The sequence below is a fragment of the Eumetopias jubatus genome, unplaced genomic scaffold (assembly GCF_037043125.1).
Source record: "Eumetopias jubatus isolate StellerSeaLion01/CBP00866 unplaced genomic scaffold, mEumJub1_p1.0 scaffold_3, whole genome shotgun sequence".
NCBI classification, from domain to species: Eukaryota; Metazoa; Chordata; class Mammalia; order Carnivora; family Otariidae; genus Eumetopias; species Eumetopias jubatus.
In genome coordinates, this window is record NW_028274809.1 from 184,642,641 (window position 1) to 184,661,905 (window position 19,265).

At 42.5% G+C, this 19,265-nt stretch overlaps 2 protein-coding genes across 5 annotated transcripts in view; one reads left to right on the forward strand and one right to left on the reverse strand.

Annotated features, from left to right (window-relative positions):
- The window catches only part of ITGBL1 (integrin subunit beta like 1), a 206,451-nt gene extending 196,036 nt beyond the window's left edge, over positions 1–10,415 (forward strand). For both annotated transcript variants that reach the window (XM_028112090.1, XM_028112091.1), the window contains 3 exons: positions 3,253–3,399; positions 9,787–9,900; positions 10,324–10,415. In XM_028112090.1, the coding sequence (XP_027967891.1) occupies positions 3,253–3,399; positions 9,787–9,900; positions 10,324–10,415 (353 nt within the window). The remainder of the gene's footprint in view (positions 1–3,252; positions 3,400–9,786; positions 9,901–10,323) is intronic.
- Positions 10,416–17,531: 7,116 nt separating this feature from the next.
- The window catches only part of FGF14 (fibroblast growth factor 14), a 602,564-nt gene continuing 600,830 nt past the window's right edge, over positions 17,532–19,265 (reverse strand). For all 3 annotated transcript variants that reach the window (XM_028112061.1, XM_028112062.2, XM_028112060.1), the window contains one exon: positions 17,532–17,668. In XM_028112061.1, coding sequence (XP_027967862.1) covers positions 17,532–17,668 — 137 coding nt within the window. The remainder of the gene's footprint in view (positions 17,669–19,265) is intronic.

Sequence of the window (19,265 nt, forward strand, 5' to 3'; positions counted from 1 at the left end):
ATAAATTTTATATTAAATTACTTGCTGTGAGGAGCCATTTAGTTATTCTCAATGATATCCTAATTTAAAGGGAGAATGGCTTTCTCTGCAATAGAGATTAAATGATTCCAATTATGTCAAATTGATGGAAATTCTTACTAGCCCAGGGTCGGTAAGAAATGTGAACATTTGGGGGCGCCTGGGTGGTTCAGTCAGTTAAGCGTCTGCCTTTGTCTCGGGTCATGATCCCAGGGTCCTGAGTCGAGCCTTGTGTTGGGCTCCTTGCTCTGCGGGGAGCCTGCTTCTCCCTCTCCTCCCCACTTGTACTCTCTCACTGTCTCTCCTTCTCTCTCTCTCTCAAATAAATAAATAAAATATTAAAAAAAAAAAAAGAAACGTGAACATTGGGAAAGTCCTGAGCTGGATGTAATTGGTGCATAGAAGTATCCCAGATTATCTGCCTCCAAAGATGGATCACGTTTTTTAACGTCTTAAATAGACCTCACTTTAAGTGGACTTTTGTTTTATTGGGGAAGTCAAGATATAATCAGTTTAATAACTATTTTTTGTGTATGTAGCTCTTAGAGGGCACTGATTCTCTAACTTCACTGCATCCTACCAAACACAAAAATAAAACAGAGCCATCCAAGAACTGTCCCTTGTCCTTCAGTGACAGTGTATTAACCAGATGACCTATAAACATGCCCTGGATTCAGTTCATGGTTCTCAGCTGAGATTTGTGGGGGGACAAATGAAAAGGAGATTTTGTTAAAAAAAAAAAAAGATTTCAGGGGCGCCTGGTGGCTCAGTTGTTTAAGCGGCTGCCTTTGGCTCAGGTCATGATCCCAGGGTCCTGTGATTGAGCCCCGCACAGAGCAGGGAGCCTGCTTCTCCCTCTCCCACTCCTCCTGCTTATGTTCCCTCTCTCGCTGTGTCTCTCTCTGTCAAATAAATAAATAAAGTATTTTAAAAAATATTTCAATCTGCAGGTATTGTTTTGAGGATTCACTATGTCTAAGGCCATGTGCTTGGCACTCTGAAGGACTACAGTGATGAATCAGAAGTGATTCCTACTCTCAAGGAATTCACTGTCAGATAATGGGTTTATTTGACACATAACCAGATACCACAAAGATCAAGACAAAGTTCCACAATAGAGGTGAAAAATAAGGTAGTATAGAAACTCAGAGGAGGAGACGATGAACTTCTCTGGGGGATATTAGAAAACTATTCACAGAGGTGTAGGCATGTTCCCTGAGCTTTGAAAATTATCAGGACTAGGCTATGAGGGTAGGGAGAATGGGTCTCTATCTCAGCAAAGGTATGAAGTCAGAAAAGCCCAGGAAATGTATGCAGAACAACGAATAGATCAGTTTAAGTCAAGAAGTATATGAAAGGGGAGAAGAGAAGAGAGGGGGTGAGGTTGAAAAAGTAGGGCAGGGTGTATTTCAGGAACTTAAAATGTAAGTAAGGCTAAGCAGGTGAACTTCATCCCAAAAGCATTAGGGAGCTGCCCGGGGCTGGCGCTCAAGGCTGTATGTGAGTGGGGTCACGCTATGAGAAGCGGTGAGCACAACCGTTGGAGAAAGACCTGATAGAAGGTGTCACCTGATGATGGTGACACAGGTGGACAGGTTCTGGCAACTCTTTAGAAGAGGGGTGTAAGAGAGATTCAAACTTGATGCAAAATAGTTTGAACTGGGTGACTGGAAGGCTAGTTGCACCATTAAAAGAAATGGATACTACAGAAGAGCATCTGTGGGAAAAACAACTGTAGATGCAGGTCTAGAAGGGTCAGTTTGGTTGCTAGCAGAATACAAAGTATGCAGGATGCCTGGGTGGCTCAGTCGGTTATGAGTCTGCCTTCAGCTCAGGTCATGATCCTCGAGTCACGGGATCGAGCCCCGCATCGGGCTCCCTGCTGAGCAGGGAGTCGGCTTCTCCCTCTGCCATTCCCTCTGCTTATGCTTTCTCTCTCTCAAATAAATAAGTAAAATCTTAAAAAAAAAAAAAAAAAAGAATACAAAGAATGCAATCACGGGGGTAGACGTTAGGAGAAATTTAGAGGCTGAAGATACAGTCCTATGATCATTGCCGTTATCTGAAAGCCTGTGATTTATTAATTTTTCAAAAGAGAGATTATGGAGAGATAAAAGAAGTTTAAGACTAGACAATCAGGGGATACTCGCAGTAATTAGGTCAGAAAAAAAAAAGTAGAAAAATAGACACAGGAGAAGTGTTGGAAGGAGGAGGGTCCCAGGTCATGAAAACCACTCTAGGAGAGACTTCTCAAGAAGAAAGTGCCCATGAATGCCAACTGTATACCTTTAAACTATGCAGCAGTTAAAACTACCTATCATGTCTGCCGTGCTTGATTTTGTATCCCCTGGTGCCTAGGAAAATGCTCTGCTCATCATGAGCAAAATTTTACGCATAAAATAGTTTTTTGGTTGTTCTGTTTGAAGCGATCTGGCTGTAAGGTAATGTACATACTGGTAAAAGAATGAAGCATTGGTTGAAAATAAGAAATTAAAGTGGAAGATGAGACAATGTAATGGGATGTTGGTGGCAAGCAATTAGGTGGACTTTATGCTGGTGAGTGACTATCATAAATAACAGTGTGATAGATACACCAAAAACTAGACATCCCCAGAACCAGGAGCCAATGACAAAAACAAAAAGGGGGGGGGGGAGTCAAAGGTATGAATCTAAGCCTTATGCTGTTTTTAAAATCTATACAATAAATTGACTTAAACTTACATCTGTTTTTATTAAGGGGAGGGTACACAGATAAAGTAACATAATGCCATTCCTGTGGAAGTTAACCTTTTGTTTTTTATTAGTAAACAATAGGAGGGCAATCAATAAATTCAGCGAGCCATGGTAACGTGACTAGCCTTGCAAGTCGGTCTGGATGTCCTGGCCAGCGAGCGCAATGAGGAAGCGCGCTGAGACTTCGTGCTGATAAAAATGTAAATGACGGAGTATCTTGTATCAAGGAAGGATGACAAAATTCCATTTTAAATCGTTTCAAGCTTTCTTTCTTTCTCAGACCATCTCCTGTGCTACATCCAAATGTAGTATGTTAATCTGGAACTCGGTTGTGAAGTTCTTTTAAACAGTATGCCAAATTGCCTCTGTATAAAGGGAAGCATATTTGCTTGATAGGAAATGAGGTCCTTTGGTTTACGTTATTTCTTTCTTAAGAACTGCGATTCCGCTGGATATTTACCCATCTCCCCGTCTCCCCCTCACCCCGCGATTGCTTCGCAGGCCATGGAACATGCTCCTGTGGTCGCTGCGTGTGTGAGAGAGGCTGGTTCGGGGAGCTCTGCCAGCACCCGCGGAAGTGTAACATGACGGAGGAACAAAGCAAGAGTTTGTGTGAGTCAGCGGACGGCATACTGTGCTCCGGGAAGGGTGAGTATCCCTGCCGGAGCTTGGACCGGGTCCCTGATCTGACACATGGTTTGTACGGCAGCGCATACAACCTTCCCCAGATGGCACTTTGCAGGAATGAAAAGCACTCTGCCCTCGGCTTGCACCAAGACTTCAGGCTTGAAAGTTAACCACATGAAGCGTGGGGTCTAAGACAATGAAATGCGTGCGAAGGGTTTCCTGCGAAAAGGTCCTCAGCCAGCCTCGTCGTGGCTCAGTGACCTGTAATTAGTAATTGTATAAAGAAGAAAAGACGACAAGATATAATGGGCGGTGAATGGACCCCCCAGAAGGCAGAGGGGTAATTGTTGAGTTCACCTGTGAAAATAGCGCAGCCCAGAACGGCAGAAACGTGAGCCCAGGTATCTGAACTGTCAGACCCTGGATGATGTAGATGGGTGTGTGGAGAGGGGAGGGTTGAAAGGTGGGAGAAAGACATAGAGGGAAACTCAATATTTCGTTTCATAAAAAAAGAATGGAAGAGTCTATGGGTCTCAAAGTTCTGGCATCATTTTCTTTGGCCTAAAAATCACCAATTTTCCAACCAAATGTGCAATCTAATATATAACAAAAATTAAGCTTGCACTGTGTTTATAATTTGCAAGCTGATTGAATAGGAGCCACCATCCCCATCAAACATTCACTACAGAAACAAATTCTAGAAGAATAGCAGTCCCGCCCATTGTCCCCTCAAGTCCCCCAGAAAAGCCACACAGATTTTTTTTTTTTTTTTCTGAGAAAGAATACTGACATTAAATTTCAGGCACCTTGATGTTGATGTTTCTGTGTGAATTCTTGAAGGGACTTTAAAATCCTGTTCTCAGGGTGCATATGGGCTCATCTAGAAGGCTGTCACATTCCTCCTTGCTAGTGCTTAGGAAAACACCAGGAAGGTTCTGGAAGCTCACCAGATTCTCAGTAACGTTCAGGAACTGCCCTTCATGCGCCTAGATGGCACAGGGTGTCCAGACTCTCTTCTTCAGCACAGGGGCCTCCTTGCCCAACGGACAGCCGCTTCCCCTCTTCAGACAAGGCACAGCTAGAGGTGAAGTTGCCCTGTTTACCCTCAAGACTTTGTGTTCTGCCAAGGAGGCTGTGCCTTCAACCTAATGCAATGGTAGCCCTCAGGTGGCAATCGAAGGAGTTTAAAGCAACCACTTTGTTTCCTGTTCGTTCTCTTATTAAATTCGTTCTAATTCCAACTCCCAGATGAATCTAGCACCAGTCTGTCTGTCAGGGGTTCTCAGTGCCTGGAAACACTTGCTTTAGGTTCAAGCTCTGTTGGGAGAGCAAGAAAGGTTGAAGGAATTGTGGAGGGAGGAGATTAACAAAGAAAACAGGAAAGGAGGTAGGGATGGATTTAACCTTTGGGGGGGGGAAACTGAGGAGGGGGGTCTAGAAAGAAATGTTATCAGATCAGAAGGCAGTGTCCTGCAAATAACCAAGGGGTGAGAATGATTAACCTTGTCTGAATTAGATTTCTTCCTTCTGAGTACAGCCCTAAACACAGAGCTCTAAAGCTTAGATTTATTTTTTCACTTGGTTTTCCATAATGGCATTCTCGTTGGCATAAGGATAGTAACTTTTCCCAGAAACTCTACAGAATGAGGATTCCCAGTCGTATTAAAACATTAGTGTGCTTGTTAATATTAGTTTACTTAAAAAATCAGCCACTTTGGGAGTGTGTGTGTGTGTATTTACTAGGCACACTATGGAATCCTTAACACTGTCCACGAGCAGGCCTTGGCTAAGTCCTGTCCAGTTGCATGTATAGGCAGAAAGCACAAAGCCGTGCTCACTCATATAGCAGATACCAGTCTGTCGTTTGCTACACTGAATTTCATACAAAGAGGAGCCGTTTCTTTTGAAGAAATGAACGTTCTTTTTAAAGCTATTACTTTCTGAGGAGGGTCTTATTCTTCAGCATCACAAATGCAGAAAATGCAAAAAGAATAGCTTGACTAAATATTGACCCAAAGGCATTTCCTCAAAACAAAACAGAACAAGGAAATCTCTCTCTAGTTAATGCCTTTTCAAATTGTTTGCTTTGGGTGATGGAAATATATCCAGAGATCAATGAAAGGTTGAAAGTCTATTTGTCTAAGCGGTTTATCCTTCAGTGAGTAGAGAGTTTTAGAGTCGTTAAACTCAGAAGAGAATGTGAGAGCTGCCCGGAGGCTGTACGTCTTGAGGGTAGTGTTAGTGCTGATGGCGGGCCTTCCCACTGTTGGCAGCGTCTGGCTCTGGCTTCTTTCTCTCCTCCTGTTCTGGAGAGTTCTGTGCTGGATTGTACAGGAAGAAAGAGGCTAAGATCATGAAACTGTAGGCACAGAGGAGAACGGGGGTGCAGCTGTTATTCCTGTCCCCATGGAAGGTGCCGCTCCAACCCCACCCCAAGAACCACAGGAAAAGTAGTCCAGGAAGTAGACTAACGGTCTTCTAACATGGTGGCAAGGTAGAGAAGTCTGTGCCAGGGACCTTGACCAGGACCATGTATTTCTTGATCTCATGGACTTGCCAGAATTCCACATAATTTTTCTCAAATTTGCAAACGAAAACCCCTTGCCCTGATGACCACAGAGGAAGTTGGAGCCTTTCTCTTTCTCCAAATATGGGACAGGCATGTGCAGTAAGCCTGAGGTGACCGCCATCTAAGTGTTTCCACTAGAAAGACAAGTCTGGAACATGCGCTTCCCGTGAGCTGTGAATAAAGCTGTCACCTCAGGAGACGATGAAGAAATAGCATTTTATTTCTTTACAAATTGATAGCCAAGACAACAAATCACTCCATAGAAAAATTTAAAACAAGATACATCGTTGTGACCTTCATAACAGATGGAGTAGTTAGTACAATCGTGAGAAGTGCCTGCTGGGATGTCAGGTTGCAGCATTTTGTCAGGCCTGATGAATGAAAAAGAAAGTCCAACTTTATTCATGGGACCACTAACAAAGGTACCTTGCCCTTAGACTCAAATTGTTTCTGTGAATAGCCAGAGGGATGAGCTTAGAGCCAGGTGTCCCCTGAGTTTAGCCACCTTTGCGGAATACATGACATAATTCATAGGCTGTTTGTTTGGGGATTTATTTATTTGGATCCAAGAGTAACCAACAGCCTTTTTACCTTCATAACTTCAACCTAGATCCAGGCTGTCACCTGTAAATCTCTTAAAGCTGCTGTTGTGTGACGATGACTGTGGTTGTGTATCCTTGGATGTCTCCTTAAGCTCTCCCAAGGATACTTGCTGAGTCCCGCATCAGCCGTGGATGTCACGGTGCGCATGCCCGCCCACCCGTCATCCCCTCTGCTCCACCCGGGCTCGTGCTCCACCCCCAGGAAGGGGGAAGAGTACCAGTTGCCCTTCAAAAACCAGCTTTAGCCCAGTGTTCTAGTTGCTTCCCCCGATGTGGCTGTCTCGTCAGAGCTGTGAGAACACACAACTCAATTTTTGAAACTATATGGAAGTTTTTCCTGTGAGGGGCATTATGGATATAGGTAGGTAGGTAGACAGAACAGACTGAGATTGAAACCTTGGGATAACTGTCGTTTCTGGCCCCCATGGCCCTGGGCAATCCCCTTATCCTGGCTGTACTTCCATTTTCTCATCTTTGTTTGAAGGCAGGAGAATTTCATTTCCTTCCCCTTAAGTCCTAAGGATGCTGTGAAGACAAATGAGAGAATGCGCTGGTTCCCCGGGAATGGAAGCCAATAAGAAGCACAGAAGAGAGATCGGAGCCCTCTTGGGGGTCCTCATAGCGAGAAAGAAAGTAAATGGGTTAGTGATGTTGTGGTCCTGGGCTTACCCGGGAGCTCCTGCCTGCATGGGCCAGCTTCTCCTATGGCTGGACTGGCCTCATGGGTGTGAGTGGGTCCCAGCCAGCTGAGCTAAACAGTTGGTCACCTCTTGGCAGTCATGTGGCCTGTGTGTGTCCAACAGAATCCTCTCCCTCAATTTTTCCCTTTGCAGAGACAGGCAATTTGACCTCTGGTTATTGATGAAAACAGCCAGACCATAGACAAAGGCTATAAGAGGCCCTCATAACTACCCACTGTGTTATTACATGCAAGGCTATTCCTAGTTTCACAAGCTGTGGAAGAATTTCCGACCTCTAAGATACACTGAGAATTGACAAACAGGAAAGGAGCAACACAGCTGGGGAAGATGCTGACCAAGAAAAGCTAGTTTTCACAGCACACACAAAAATCAATCCGCATTTTGCATTCTAAGTATTTCAGTGACTAGTAGACTTTGGGAACTGGGATTTACTTGTCAAACGGTCTGTCAATGGATACCATATTAGCTTTAGCTGAGCTTATCGGTTTTGGGAAACTATGTTGATATGGCCTGAAGCTAAGCATTTCAGAAGCTAGAGCAGCGATGAGAATGGTTTCAGAGCCAGGGGATAAGTTTAAGAGTGAAATGTGAGATCTTTTCGTGAAATGTGACCAAATAAAAGAAGATATCCTAGGTGTGATGCATGAATATCATGGACATATAAAGTCATTTGCTTCTGCTTCTTTCTAGAACTAATTTTGCCATGTAAGGGAGGCACTATTTTAGAAACAACTAAAACCAGTCAAATTCTTCAAATAATTAATCTTCCTCTACTCGTGGAAAGAAGGCACTAAATATGGTGCCTTCTGAGGAAATTGCAATGAAAAGTCAATAAAACGCCCCAAGTTTTCTTTGTTGTAGATATGTCACTAACCACCTGCTAAATTAGTAGTTGTATGTTGAACATTTCTGTGCCTACGAAGATCGAAAGACAGTACTTGAAGTGAAGATAAATACACTTCTAAACTAAGGAGGCTCTCTACCTGGGTGTAGCCAAGAAGGAGCCACCATCCCTCACGGACTGACCATAAGGCTCAGCTCCTGGGTCCTATGCAGCCTGCCAGTCACTCATCGGAAGCGAGAGATGTCTAGACTGTGTCAAGAGCATGCAGATCATCCTAGACCCTCAGGAAAACAGTCCAGACTAAATGAAATCATGCTGTGCTTAAGCAAGGAGTTGGTCAGGGTAAACACAGTTGTCAGCCTATCACTAATTCAGACCTGCCCCTTACCTTGAGAAGTGTGACAAGGCATGTCACACGTTTAATTTGGCCATTGGGGATTCTTGTGGCTAAATGCACGTGCCAGTTTCTGTATGAAATATCACCAAGTGCCTGAGGCATGGGACCCATTTATATGAATCCTTTCATGATATCTATGGCAAATATTCCTTTCTCTAACCACTTTTATCTCCCAGCTTGTTAACTCATTTCTCAATCACTGTGTCTCACAGAGGCACTAATTAGTGATTGGTCCCCGCCCTGCTCCCATTACATTTTGAACTTAGCATGTCTGGAATTTTGTCAAATATATCAAAATGCTTTTTCTCCTTCACATTCTCTTAAGGTGATTTTTGACCTGAAACATGTAGTGATAGCCCTCATTTAGTAAAAGGAAATCACATTGGGAAGGAACATCCAAGCCAAGGACATAGGAAGGGGAAGTCCTTCTTATGTGTGTTTCCTTGGACGGGTAGACCAAGAAAACTTTCATCTCTTTGTGAGACCATTTAATTCGTATGGTTTTGCTCCTTTTAAATATACCATTCGTAAAATTGTTTTTCAGTACCCCAAGATATTTTTAATAGCGAAAGTGGAAGTTTCTTACTGGTAGGAAATAAAAAGAGGGGAAATGGGTGAAGTAATGAGAAAGTTGGCAGAGCCTCATGAAAAATGAACTTTTGGGGGGAGATTAGAGCTCTACTCGATCGTGGCAGGGGGTCCCTGGGGTGAGATCCCATAAGTCAGATGCCCACCAGTGGTTGTGTGTGTATTTGGAGCACATTGATGAGCCACCCAATATGCAGGTGTGTCCCTCCTTTCAGAAAATCATGTAGACAAAAATCCAAAACTAAAAGCCCAATAATTTAGTAGTGATTTTAATTATAAAACGCATCCTTATTTACTAGAACTTACCGTTCAGTTCCTTTAAAGAGCAGACACTTTTAAAACATGATTCAACTCAGGGGGAAAAAAAAGAGAAAGAGAAAAGCATCTGTTTTTGAACACCTTTTTGGAAGGCCATCTATAAGAATCAGCACATTCTGCTCTTACTGACATTTCAACCAGACTGGGCCATGGAACATTTGCTCAAGGCTAATTGCAACTGTCTAGATCCATAATGAAGCCTTTCCTGGATAACCTTTATGAATTGTGGTAAGTAAAGCTCCCCTCTGAGCAATAGGCTCTTCAATAAACTTGTACTTTGGGAAGACGGGTTTTTTAGAAGCCCGTTGTCCGTGCATTGACGGTGTTCTATTCTAGACAGCAACCTTTAGTTACGTGCTGACAGCGAGTCGTGCCCTTTGTGATTTCAGGTTCTTGCCACTGCGGAAAGTGCATTTGCTCTGCGGAAGAGTGGTATATTTCGGGAGAACTCTGTGACTGTGACGACAGGGACTGTGACAAGCACGACGGCCTCATTTGCACAGGTGCGGTATGACCTGCTCTGCTTGCTCCGTACCCCCGTTCAGGAGAAAGACAAACAGCACCTGCCACATGGCGCCGCCCATGGCTGTGTGGTCAGGGCTGCTTCCCGATTGTCGAGTCCTGAGCACTGCTTAACACATGTGCTTAAACAAGCTCCAGGGGAAATAGAGATGGAGACAAAGCCCAGCTGGAATGGAACAGGGTGGGCACTACTGGGTGGATACTACCTAGCTGGTGGCACCAAGTGGATGCCAGCAGTCGTTTGAGAGATCAGATTTCCCATAGCTGTTTAATGAGGTCACAGTAAGGTGGCTGCAGAGGATGAATGGGATGGCTTCGACTACGAGCGGCTGTGGTTGATAAGAACATTTTTTAACTTGGTGCATTTCGGTCGTGATGATGATCCCCCGTGTATTTTCTTGCAGGGAATGGAATCTGTAATTGCGGGAACTGTGAGTGCTGGGATGGATGGAACGGAAATGCATGTGAAATCTGGCTTGGCACAGAGTATCCTTAACAGTTACACGGGAGAGGACTGGAGTCTTCACTTTTCCATTAGAACAATATAAACGCAAAGGCAACCATGTATAATCACCGCTAGGACAGGTCAAAGAGACTATTGTATGTTTTTCTGTTTCTGAATGCCTGCATGAAGTCTGGGTCCCCATTAAAAAAATGAATTAAGCAAAGTCTGATGTAAATAACGCCAGAAGAAATTTCTCTTCCAGAATTTACATCAGTGGTTCTCAACAAGGGTGACTTTGCCATCCGGAAAACACCTCGCAACGTATACACTTTCAGCTGTCACGCTGGGTGGGATGGGAGGGCATGCTATAGGCCTCTAATGGGTAGAGGCCAGGGATGCTGCTTAAACATCCTACGGTGCCCAGGACGGCCCCCACGACAAAAAGCGAACTCCAAACGTTACTAGTACCAGAGCTGAGAAACGTTGAATTACATGGTCCTTCGACATGCATATCCCTCACAAGAAAGACCCCATGAGAATCTAAGGAAATACCCTCACATAAATCCATCGATCATATTTTTTTCAGGAATCCCTGTCACTCAGCATTTCCATGTGGGGTCAATAAAGACAAGCACACAGAAGGGAAAATGTCGGGGGGCGGGGAGATGGAGGGCAGAGGGCGGATCATCAGTGCTTTTTAAAGAAAAAGACTGGTCAGTTTTAGCCAGTAAGTCATTCGTCTGATCTCACCTTAAATTCACAAAAGAAGATTCTCTCAGGAAGGAAGTATGAAAAATGTACAGTTTGACATTTTAAATAAACAGTTACGTAAGTTGCTTACAATCTGTGTCAATATATCTTTGCCTACTGCTGATTAACAACAACACAAAATGAATTGGTATTCAGGGGCATCTTCTGTTCGTAGATCCCTTTTTAAATGGGGCAGGGGTAGGAGTACAAGGTCTTTGATTTTTCACTATTTAAATTATTCCATGGTAACTTGCCTTTTAAAGAGACAGTATCTAATTGGACCTAGGATGGGCCTGAAATATGCATTCATTTCCCTTAAAAGACTCTTATTTCTAAGCACACATTATTTACTGCAAAAGTAGGGTCATGCAAAGAAGTCAAGAAGAGATACTGTGATCAAATGACACCAGTCTCAAAGCTCAAAGGATTAAAAAAAAAAATCTAGAAATGTGTTAAGTAGAAATTACAAATATTCACTCAGTGATAGGAACAAAATGTTTATTTTCTTAATGGTGAAATTTTGCTCTGTATGAAATTCACATTGAATTATGAAAATGTACAATAATTAGGACTTCCCTTACATATTTACAGTTAAATCTACTTACACACATTAGTTTAGGCAACCTTTAATTATTTGGAGCTAAAAAAACCCCACTTTTTTTCTAAATGTGAATTATATTTTGTAAAATCCTAGAATAATGTAACAAAACCATTTTTTTCCGCATTGTTTAAGATGAAAATTTTTACTTGGAAATTTTACTTAGTGATGTAAATATTCTAGAGTCATGGCTTGGACTTTATAAGTCAAGTCACCAAAAATAAGGAAAATATGCATCTGCCGAGTTACTTAAAAATTTAATATTGAAAATTATTTAAGAGAAAGTTTATCTGATGCTGACTTTAATAGTACTAATAGTGTTCTCATACTTTAATAGATTTATAAAATTGTTCTCTCTATCCTGAGATTATGGAGTGCAACCATATTAGTTGTATCTCTATTGTTGAGTATGTCCCTTGATATATCGGTTTTGTAAAATGAGGGAAATAGAAGTAGTTGAGAAATAATATATTCTTTCCTCCTCTCTATGTAATCGTTTTAAGCCTCAGACCAACCTGTTGTAATTGTTCACTAGCACTTTTGATGACTTGATGATGCACCATCATCAGAATTCCCTTCATTATCTAGAAGCCATCGTAATAAAAACGACCTTCAGCCTCCCCTCCTGCAGAACTCTGCTTTCTATAAAGAACCAGAGTAAATATTTTAGACTTTGTGGGCCACATACATCTCTGTTGGATCTTCTTCTCTGTTTGTTTTTAATACTTTAGAACTACTAAAGGGAAAACAGAGAGCAAACTCATTCGGAGCTCACGGGCATTTTTACAAAAACAGACCGTGCTCGATCTGGCTCCCAGCCGTCAGGCAGCATTTTGCCAACCTGAGCTCTCCTGAAGCTGCCCTCAATTTCCTTTGTCTTACCCTGGAATCCTGGGTGTGTCTTATTTTTCTTGCGGTTCTCTACGTTTGTTATCCCTTTTGTTAACAACTACAAAGAAAAGGCTTCTCTTTTTATATTTTCATATAAGAAAAGTGTCCTCAGCATTTACGGTTTCTAGGGAAAAGTTTCGAGACGGAGAAATTATACTAGAAAGTTCGCAATGTGATTTGTTCAAATTTTTTGACAAGGCTGAAAATATATGACAGTCAGCTCTCTCCTGGGTTGGTTTAGCTGCAAGTTATTGAACTGAAACTGAGTTATAGAATAAGTCCACCTGGTACCTAATCGCTAATGAATATTTTTCTTTTAAAACAGAAATAGTCTCTTTTTACTTCTTTGTCTGCTATAATATTTCGTATGCGTGTATATGATTTTGACTCTAGCAATGCAATCATCAATAGACCTATTAAGCAGTTATTTAATTTACATGTTTAAGTTGGGAAAAATAAAATACAGTTACATGTAAAGACGTAAATCTTACCCTTCTTCGATGTGATTTTGTATTTTAACTTTTAATTCTGTTACTAAGGTAAAAAACTCCCTCTTTCAAAAAAAGGCAGGGCAGGAACAGACTTGTAGTAGGGGAAGGGTAAATGTGCGAAGCTCATCGGCTTGTTTGAGTCCGTGTGAAGTTGTGGGGAGATGAACGTCCGTTGGGAAGCACGCGACACGTCTGCCGCTGGTGTTGGCATTCACCTTGCTTGTTGGCACACCATTACTGAGGAATTCTTCCACAAGGACTTTTCAGTAAAATTCAGCTAAGGTCCTAAGACCCGGGAGGCTAATATAATTATACCCCATTTTCTCCCGGGACCCCCTTGAGCTCATCTAGATTCCTGCAGCACCTTGAAAGGAATGGCCTCCACCACTTCAAATGCAAACACAATCTTTGCCAGCAAACATCAGGATCAGACGGAAAGATAACTGAGGAAAAAAAAAAAAACGAATCACCACTCAGCCTTTGCTTGCAGACTCATTATCAAACTCTGAGGCCCTACCCACTACCCAAGAGTCAGTAGGCCTTGTGTGCCCCCTTGTAAGCTAAGAAACTTAGGCTAGGAGGTGTATTTTACTCCAGAGTAACACCATTTGCGTCTGGATGTTGGTATGTTTGTGTTTAGCCAGTTGCTTTCCCTGGAAATAGTCTTGTTCTTAAATACAATCGAAAATAGTTTTCAATTATTTTATTTCCTCCTAAAATGGATTTCTTAGTCAATCTGGTCTCTCCTTCAAACATTAGTTCTCCCTGTAGTATTAGGAATAAACCTTAAATGAAGTGATACATGTCTAACTTAAGGAACAGGAAGTTGTTGTTGTTGTTGTTTTGTTTTCTAAAAGAAAACCAAATCTAACATTGGTCATCTCGAAAACATCTGACTGTTCTGGTGCTTTAGGCATTAAGTGAGCAACTGGCCAGGTGTGTTAAAAATACTCACTCTGCTTACTCTCCAAGAGGTAAACAATTAGAAGGACTGCAGCAGGAGTCTTGTTGGCCCATTTGTGGAGCTCCTAAAGCTATCTCCTATCCCCAAACAGGGCAGGCAAATGTTTAGGGCAAGAATCTCTAAATTCCGCAGGATTTGTAACGAAATCTTGCTCAGTACCATTTTACTCTTTACATAGGGTGCACCATCTGCATCGCTTCCATAATTTTTCCAAGTAAAGTTGTAGCCAAATATTTTAGAAAGCAAACTTAAAAGAAAATAAAAGTGGTGTCCCCTGTTGGAATATCAAAACAACGAACATTCCCAAGGGTTGCAGAGGGATGGGTGAAGCAGTCAGCTACCGTAACAGATCAGTAGAAGTAATCCTCCCCTACCAGATAGGCATGCAAAAGGAATGTAACATTAGAGAGACTCGATGCAACTGACATATGTACATGGAGGTACAAAACACACGGTCTGTAGATACAAATGAATTCCATCAGATTTACTATACAGAACATCAATGATGACAGATTGCACTTGCTTAATAACAGCAAACTTAATTTTTGAGGGGAAAAAAAGGTGGCATCTTATCCCAGAAAAATAGCAAGAGAGGTATCATCAAAGAGCTAAAATTTTCTTTGGCATGGTCAAGGGGAACATTGAGTGTACCAACTTATTTACATGACATTTCTCTATATTCATGGGTGAAGCAATGCCATTTTGTTACATAAAGTTGTTTGATGTTTTGTAATATGCCTTCATATCAGTATTTTATTCAATATGTTGTATTTGTGAATACAACAAATGGTATTAAACACAGAAACTGTACAATGCAGACAGACTCTTTGTATGTAAATTGAATAGTACATACCAACAGTTCTTGATACACAGGTCCTACTACATGCAGTTCATCGGTGCTGTGCTCGTCCCATGCAACAGGTGAGACCAGACACAAAGGAAACCGTCTAATTTACAAATAACAAGGACCTGTCAGCAATATGTCTAAACATATATTAGAAGAAAGTATTTGACATCCATTCATAGGGATAAGTGCCCTTGGAGACAACTCATATAAAAAACAAAACAGAGGTGCACATTGACATAAATCTCAGTCATTTACAAAAATAAATCTTGTCTTAATTTTAACCAATAAATAGGCTTGCAGGGGGAAAAAAAGCAAGTAGGGCTGATTACCAAAAACAAATAGGTGGGGTTGTTTGGTGTGTACGTGTGTGTGTGTGTGTGTGTGTGTGTGTGTGTGTGTGTGTGTGTTGGGGCAAGCAGTGTCTATAAGCCCATCTAATTGGAATGTCAAGTTAAATAATTCGGTTTGCCACAGATTATAGAATACATGTCTTCCCTAAATAATTGGTTCGTGAAATTCATCTAACGGATTTTAACTCATCCTGTTGAAAACAATAGGCTTTAAAACGGTGTCACAAGAAATCAAGAATGGTTGAAGGAATTGTTTTGTTGTATTCGTACTTTAGCATTATTGACAATAAATCTACTCAAACGTTATGCTAACTTTTTATTTATTAAAATGAAATCCAATATGAAAATGAAGTAAGCATAAACAGTTAAATTTATACTAAATCTTTAATCAGCTAAGCAGGCCAAAATTTTTTAAATGCCGGGCAAGGGCTGTCATGGAGACTTAGGAACGCAAAATAATTTCCCAGGAAATACAGTGCAGGTGCGGGGGGAAAGGGGCGCGGTGAGGGGGGGGGTGGCGACTGGGCCAGCCTTCCTCATGGAAATAATCACAAGAGGCTAGTACATGATCCTGCATATAGTTTTCTATAAATGAGGTTCAGTTTGGTCTCAGTTAACTCTTCTGAGGAGGAAACATTGAATTTTATTAAGTATACACAGAGTTAACAAATATATTTCCAAACAGTTTCGTATTCCACATTTTGAAACTCCTTACATCCCATAGCGAACGTTTTGCATGGTTTCTTCCCTGTGCAGTCAACCATTGGTGGTGGCCTTTCTTAGCGGTTGTCTTCCCTATGCTCGGACTTAGGCAAAAAGGAAATTAAGAAAGCAAAATAAAAGCAAATCAATGGAGTGGACCAAAAACCTGATGTTGGAACGTGTTGGTTTGCCTTGAATTTTATCCAGAAGAATTCAACAGATTGCATTCTGAGCTCATGGCAAGGCACCTCACCCCAGCCACTGGGCAACCGGGGCCCCAAGAAGCTGAGTTACAGGTATGGAGTGGTGAGATACACAGTTCCTGACTCAGCATGCTGAGCTAAAAAAAATAGTTTTTCCTAATATGTCCAGTTTAAAAACTTGTCATTAAACACCAAAAATATTAAAGTCTAATTTAATAACTAACGTTTGCATTGCTGCTGCAGAAAAGAACACAACAGCCGCCTTGCCCATGCTCTGCTGAGTATGAGTGGAACGCAGCCAAAACCGGTGATGGCATTCAGTTCGGGTCATTAAAAACAGGTAGGGTTATATCGGAAATGGATTTAGGTAGCGCAATTCTTGTAGGTTGTAATTATTGAATTTTCTTTTTCTTTTTTCCAAATAATGAGGATCAGTAGATGAAAAATGAACCTTAATCAGGCCTACAAGGCCTACAGAGTTCTTTGGACCCACTTTCTCAAAAACAGTGGGTCTTGCTCGCTGGGCAAGGCAAATGTTACCATTACCAGTAAGCTTGTGATATGTATAAAACACACACACACACAAAGAAACTATAGGGGGAAGGTCAAACACATATCGTAGAGAGCTTCCCCCTGGACTGTGTTTGACCCATTTCTCACCCAGGCAACGCCGTCCTCAAGAGCACAGTATCTGCTACTGGACAGAGCGTATATGTGTGTTTAATCGATAGTGGGAGCCGGAGACAACACTCTTAATCTTTATAGATGCAATTTGTAATAATAGGTTTAGAAGGCTTCCTGATTCCCTGATCGCTCTCCGAACTAGGCCAACTGTCACATTTAAGATTTAGAGGAGTACAATCTCTGCAAAAGGTCACAGACAGTGGAGCGAGCAGCCCTGTAAAAACGGGGAGAAGAGAAATCCATAATAGCACAGGTTTACAGCGTCTAACTAGAAATTACTCAATAGTATTGGTGTGCTACAAAATTGAACTGAAACACATGGATTTCGCTGAAACAGGACTCAAAAAGGATTATGGGTAGCTGTCAGCAGGCAAGGTATCGAGTGTACTTGTGAAGTGTGTCATTCACATGAAGTGTCACGGTCACAGAAAAGATATTAAAAAGGCATTCCATATCTGGTAGGGCATTCCATGGTCTGAGTTTAGCTGGTTGTCCAGGTGTCTTCTTGTTCTGGGGGCGCGACAGGTTGAGATTTATCCGCTTGCAACCAAGAAGTTCAAGACAGCCGAGAGCAAGCCTCGGCTTGCTTCCAGCCGCTCCTCAGCCACGGGAGCAGGAATGTCTGGCAAGGATAAATCACTCAACTGTGCTCAGGACGAGAAAGTCACAACACCTGTGAGGATCTGGCTATGTCGTCTTACTTTTGTTGACTGGTTTGCCGCCATTCATTATTGCCGACGCGCTTGTGCTTTTACTCGGCGTCACCCCGGCCTTCGGGACCGTTTCTCCGACGTCATGCAAAGACGGTTCTCGGTACATGGCAACTGGTGACAGGCAGGAGGGCATGAAGGAGGGAGGGAAGGAGACATGACCTGGTTAGTTTCGAGCACGGCCAGTCCTTACGCGCCTGGAGTAAAGGCACCCCGCGCAGCAGAGGGAATTGCTGTGTTGAAGCCGTCATTTCCCGCCCCCTCCCCCCGAAGCAGAAATGACTTCCTTCGCATTCTCTGGTTTATAGAACTAAAATATGGACATGGGTGCGCTGGGTTTTGATCTAGGAGACGAGGTTTAAACAGGACCTGTGGCCTCTTCGTGCGCCTCAGCTGTAAGGCGCGCGCGCGCAGTGGGGGGTGGGGGGCGGGCGAGCACTTAACCGACTTCTCTTTGTACAACCAGGAAAATGCAGACTTCCCTTCCAGGGCACGCCGGTGTCAACCCCTGAACCCCCTCGTTCCCGTTTATCTTTGCGAGGCCAGGTACATACACCCTAGATCATTACATTATTTTTCTCTCAAGTGGTTCAAAAGCAACACAATCACACTAGTGTCAACTTCAAAGCTGTCCCCAAGGAATGACCAAGATCTCACTTTCCTGAAGCCAGGGCCTTCTGGCGATCAGCCTTTAGATTTCCTCTCCGTCCATCACGGAAACTGAAGTCACGGGTGGGGCATTTTGTATTTTTATGCCTCGTATTCTGATAGCTTGTTAAAAATAAGGCAGAGGCACAGAGTGGCAAGAGGGCAAGTGGGAGCGATGTGCGAGTGAGCACTGAGGAGTTGCTGGAGGCGTATCCAGTGGCGCAGTTAGTCACAGCAGTTCATGTGGCTTTTTGGCAACTGACTCTAGGGAATCCTGTCCTATGACATGTAACACTGGGGGGAAATCCACCGAGTTGGAATCATCTGCCATCAGAAACACTAGTGAATTAGAGCTGTCTAACCTGCTGTTTAGGCTTTGGAGAGGGTTTCGTTTATACGATATTTTATGAAGAGACTCTCTGTCTCTTCGTGGCCGGGTGGGTGGACTATCATGGGCATTTTCCACGCTCAAGGTGGTAGATCTATAGCTCTTGGGTCAGTGCACCATGTGGATTCTCAGCAGCACACAGCTCTGAAAGCGCACGTGTGCACCAGACCGGCGTGAGATGAGTCTGCAAGGCACTAAGAGGGATTAATCCATATCCTTGAAGCGCTTTCCAATCTCTCACCCCCGCTACTAATTCAGTTAGGAGACAATGGCATCAGAGCATTAACCTTGACTGTCCATGCGGTGAAGTTGTGTGAGAGATATGAATGCCCCAGAGCATCAGTGATTAATCAAGTACCTAATTTGCCCTAACGTTTCCAATCATATAATTTACATCCTGTATGGGGTTTGAAAGTTTGAAATTAATCTTCCTCTATAAATTACACTATGTGATAACCTCTGTCATTATAATACCCCCTTAGTTATTTTTAGGGTACTTCTGTCAATTATTTGAAAATACTGTTTCTCTCTGCCTCTGAAGTCCATGAACGCACAACGCACACATACACACAACTGTTCAGTGTATGATTCAAATACCAAGTGATATTATTACACCCAACATCTCAGTCTTAGATATTTCCTGTCAGATATACAAAAATAGCTGGTCTCCAGCTT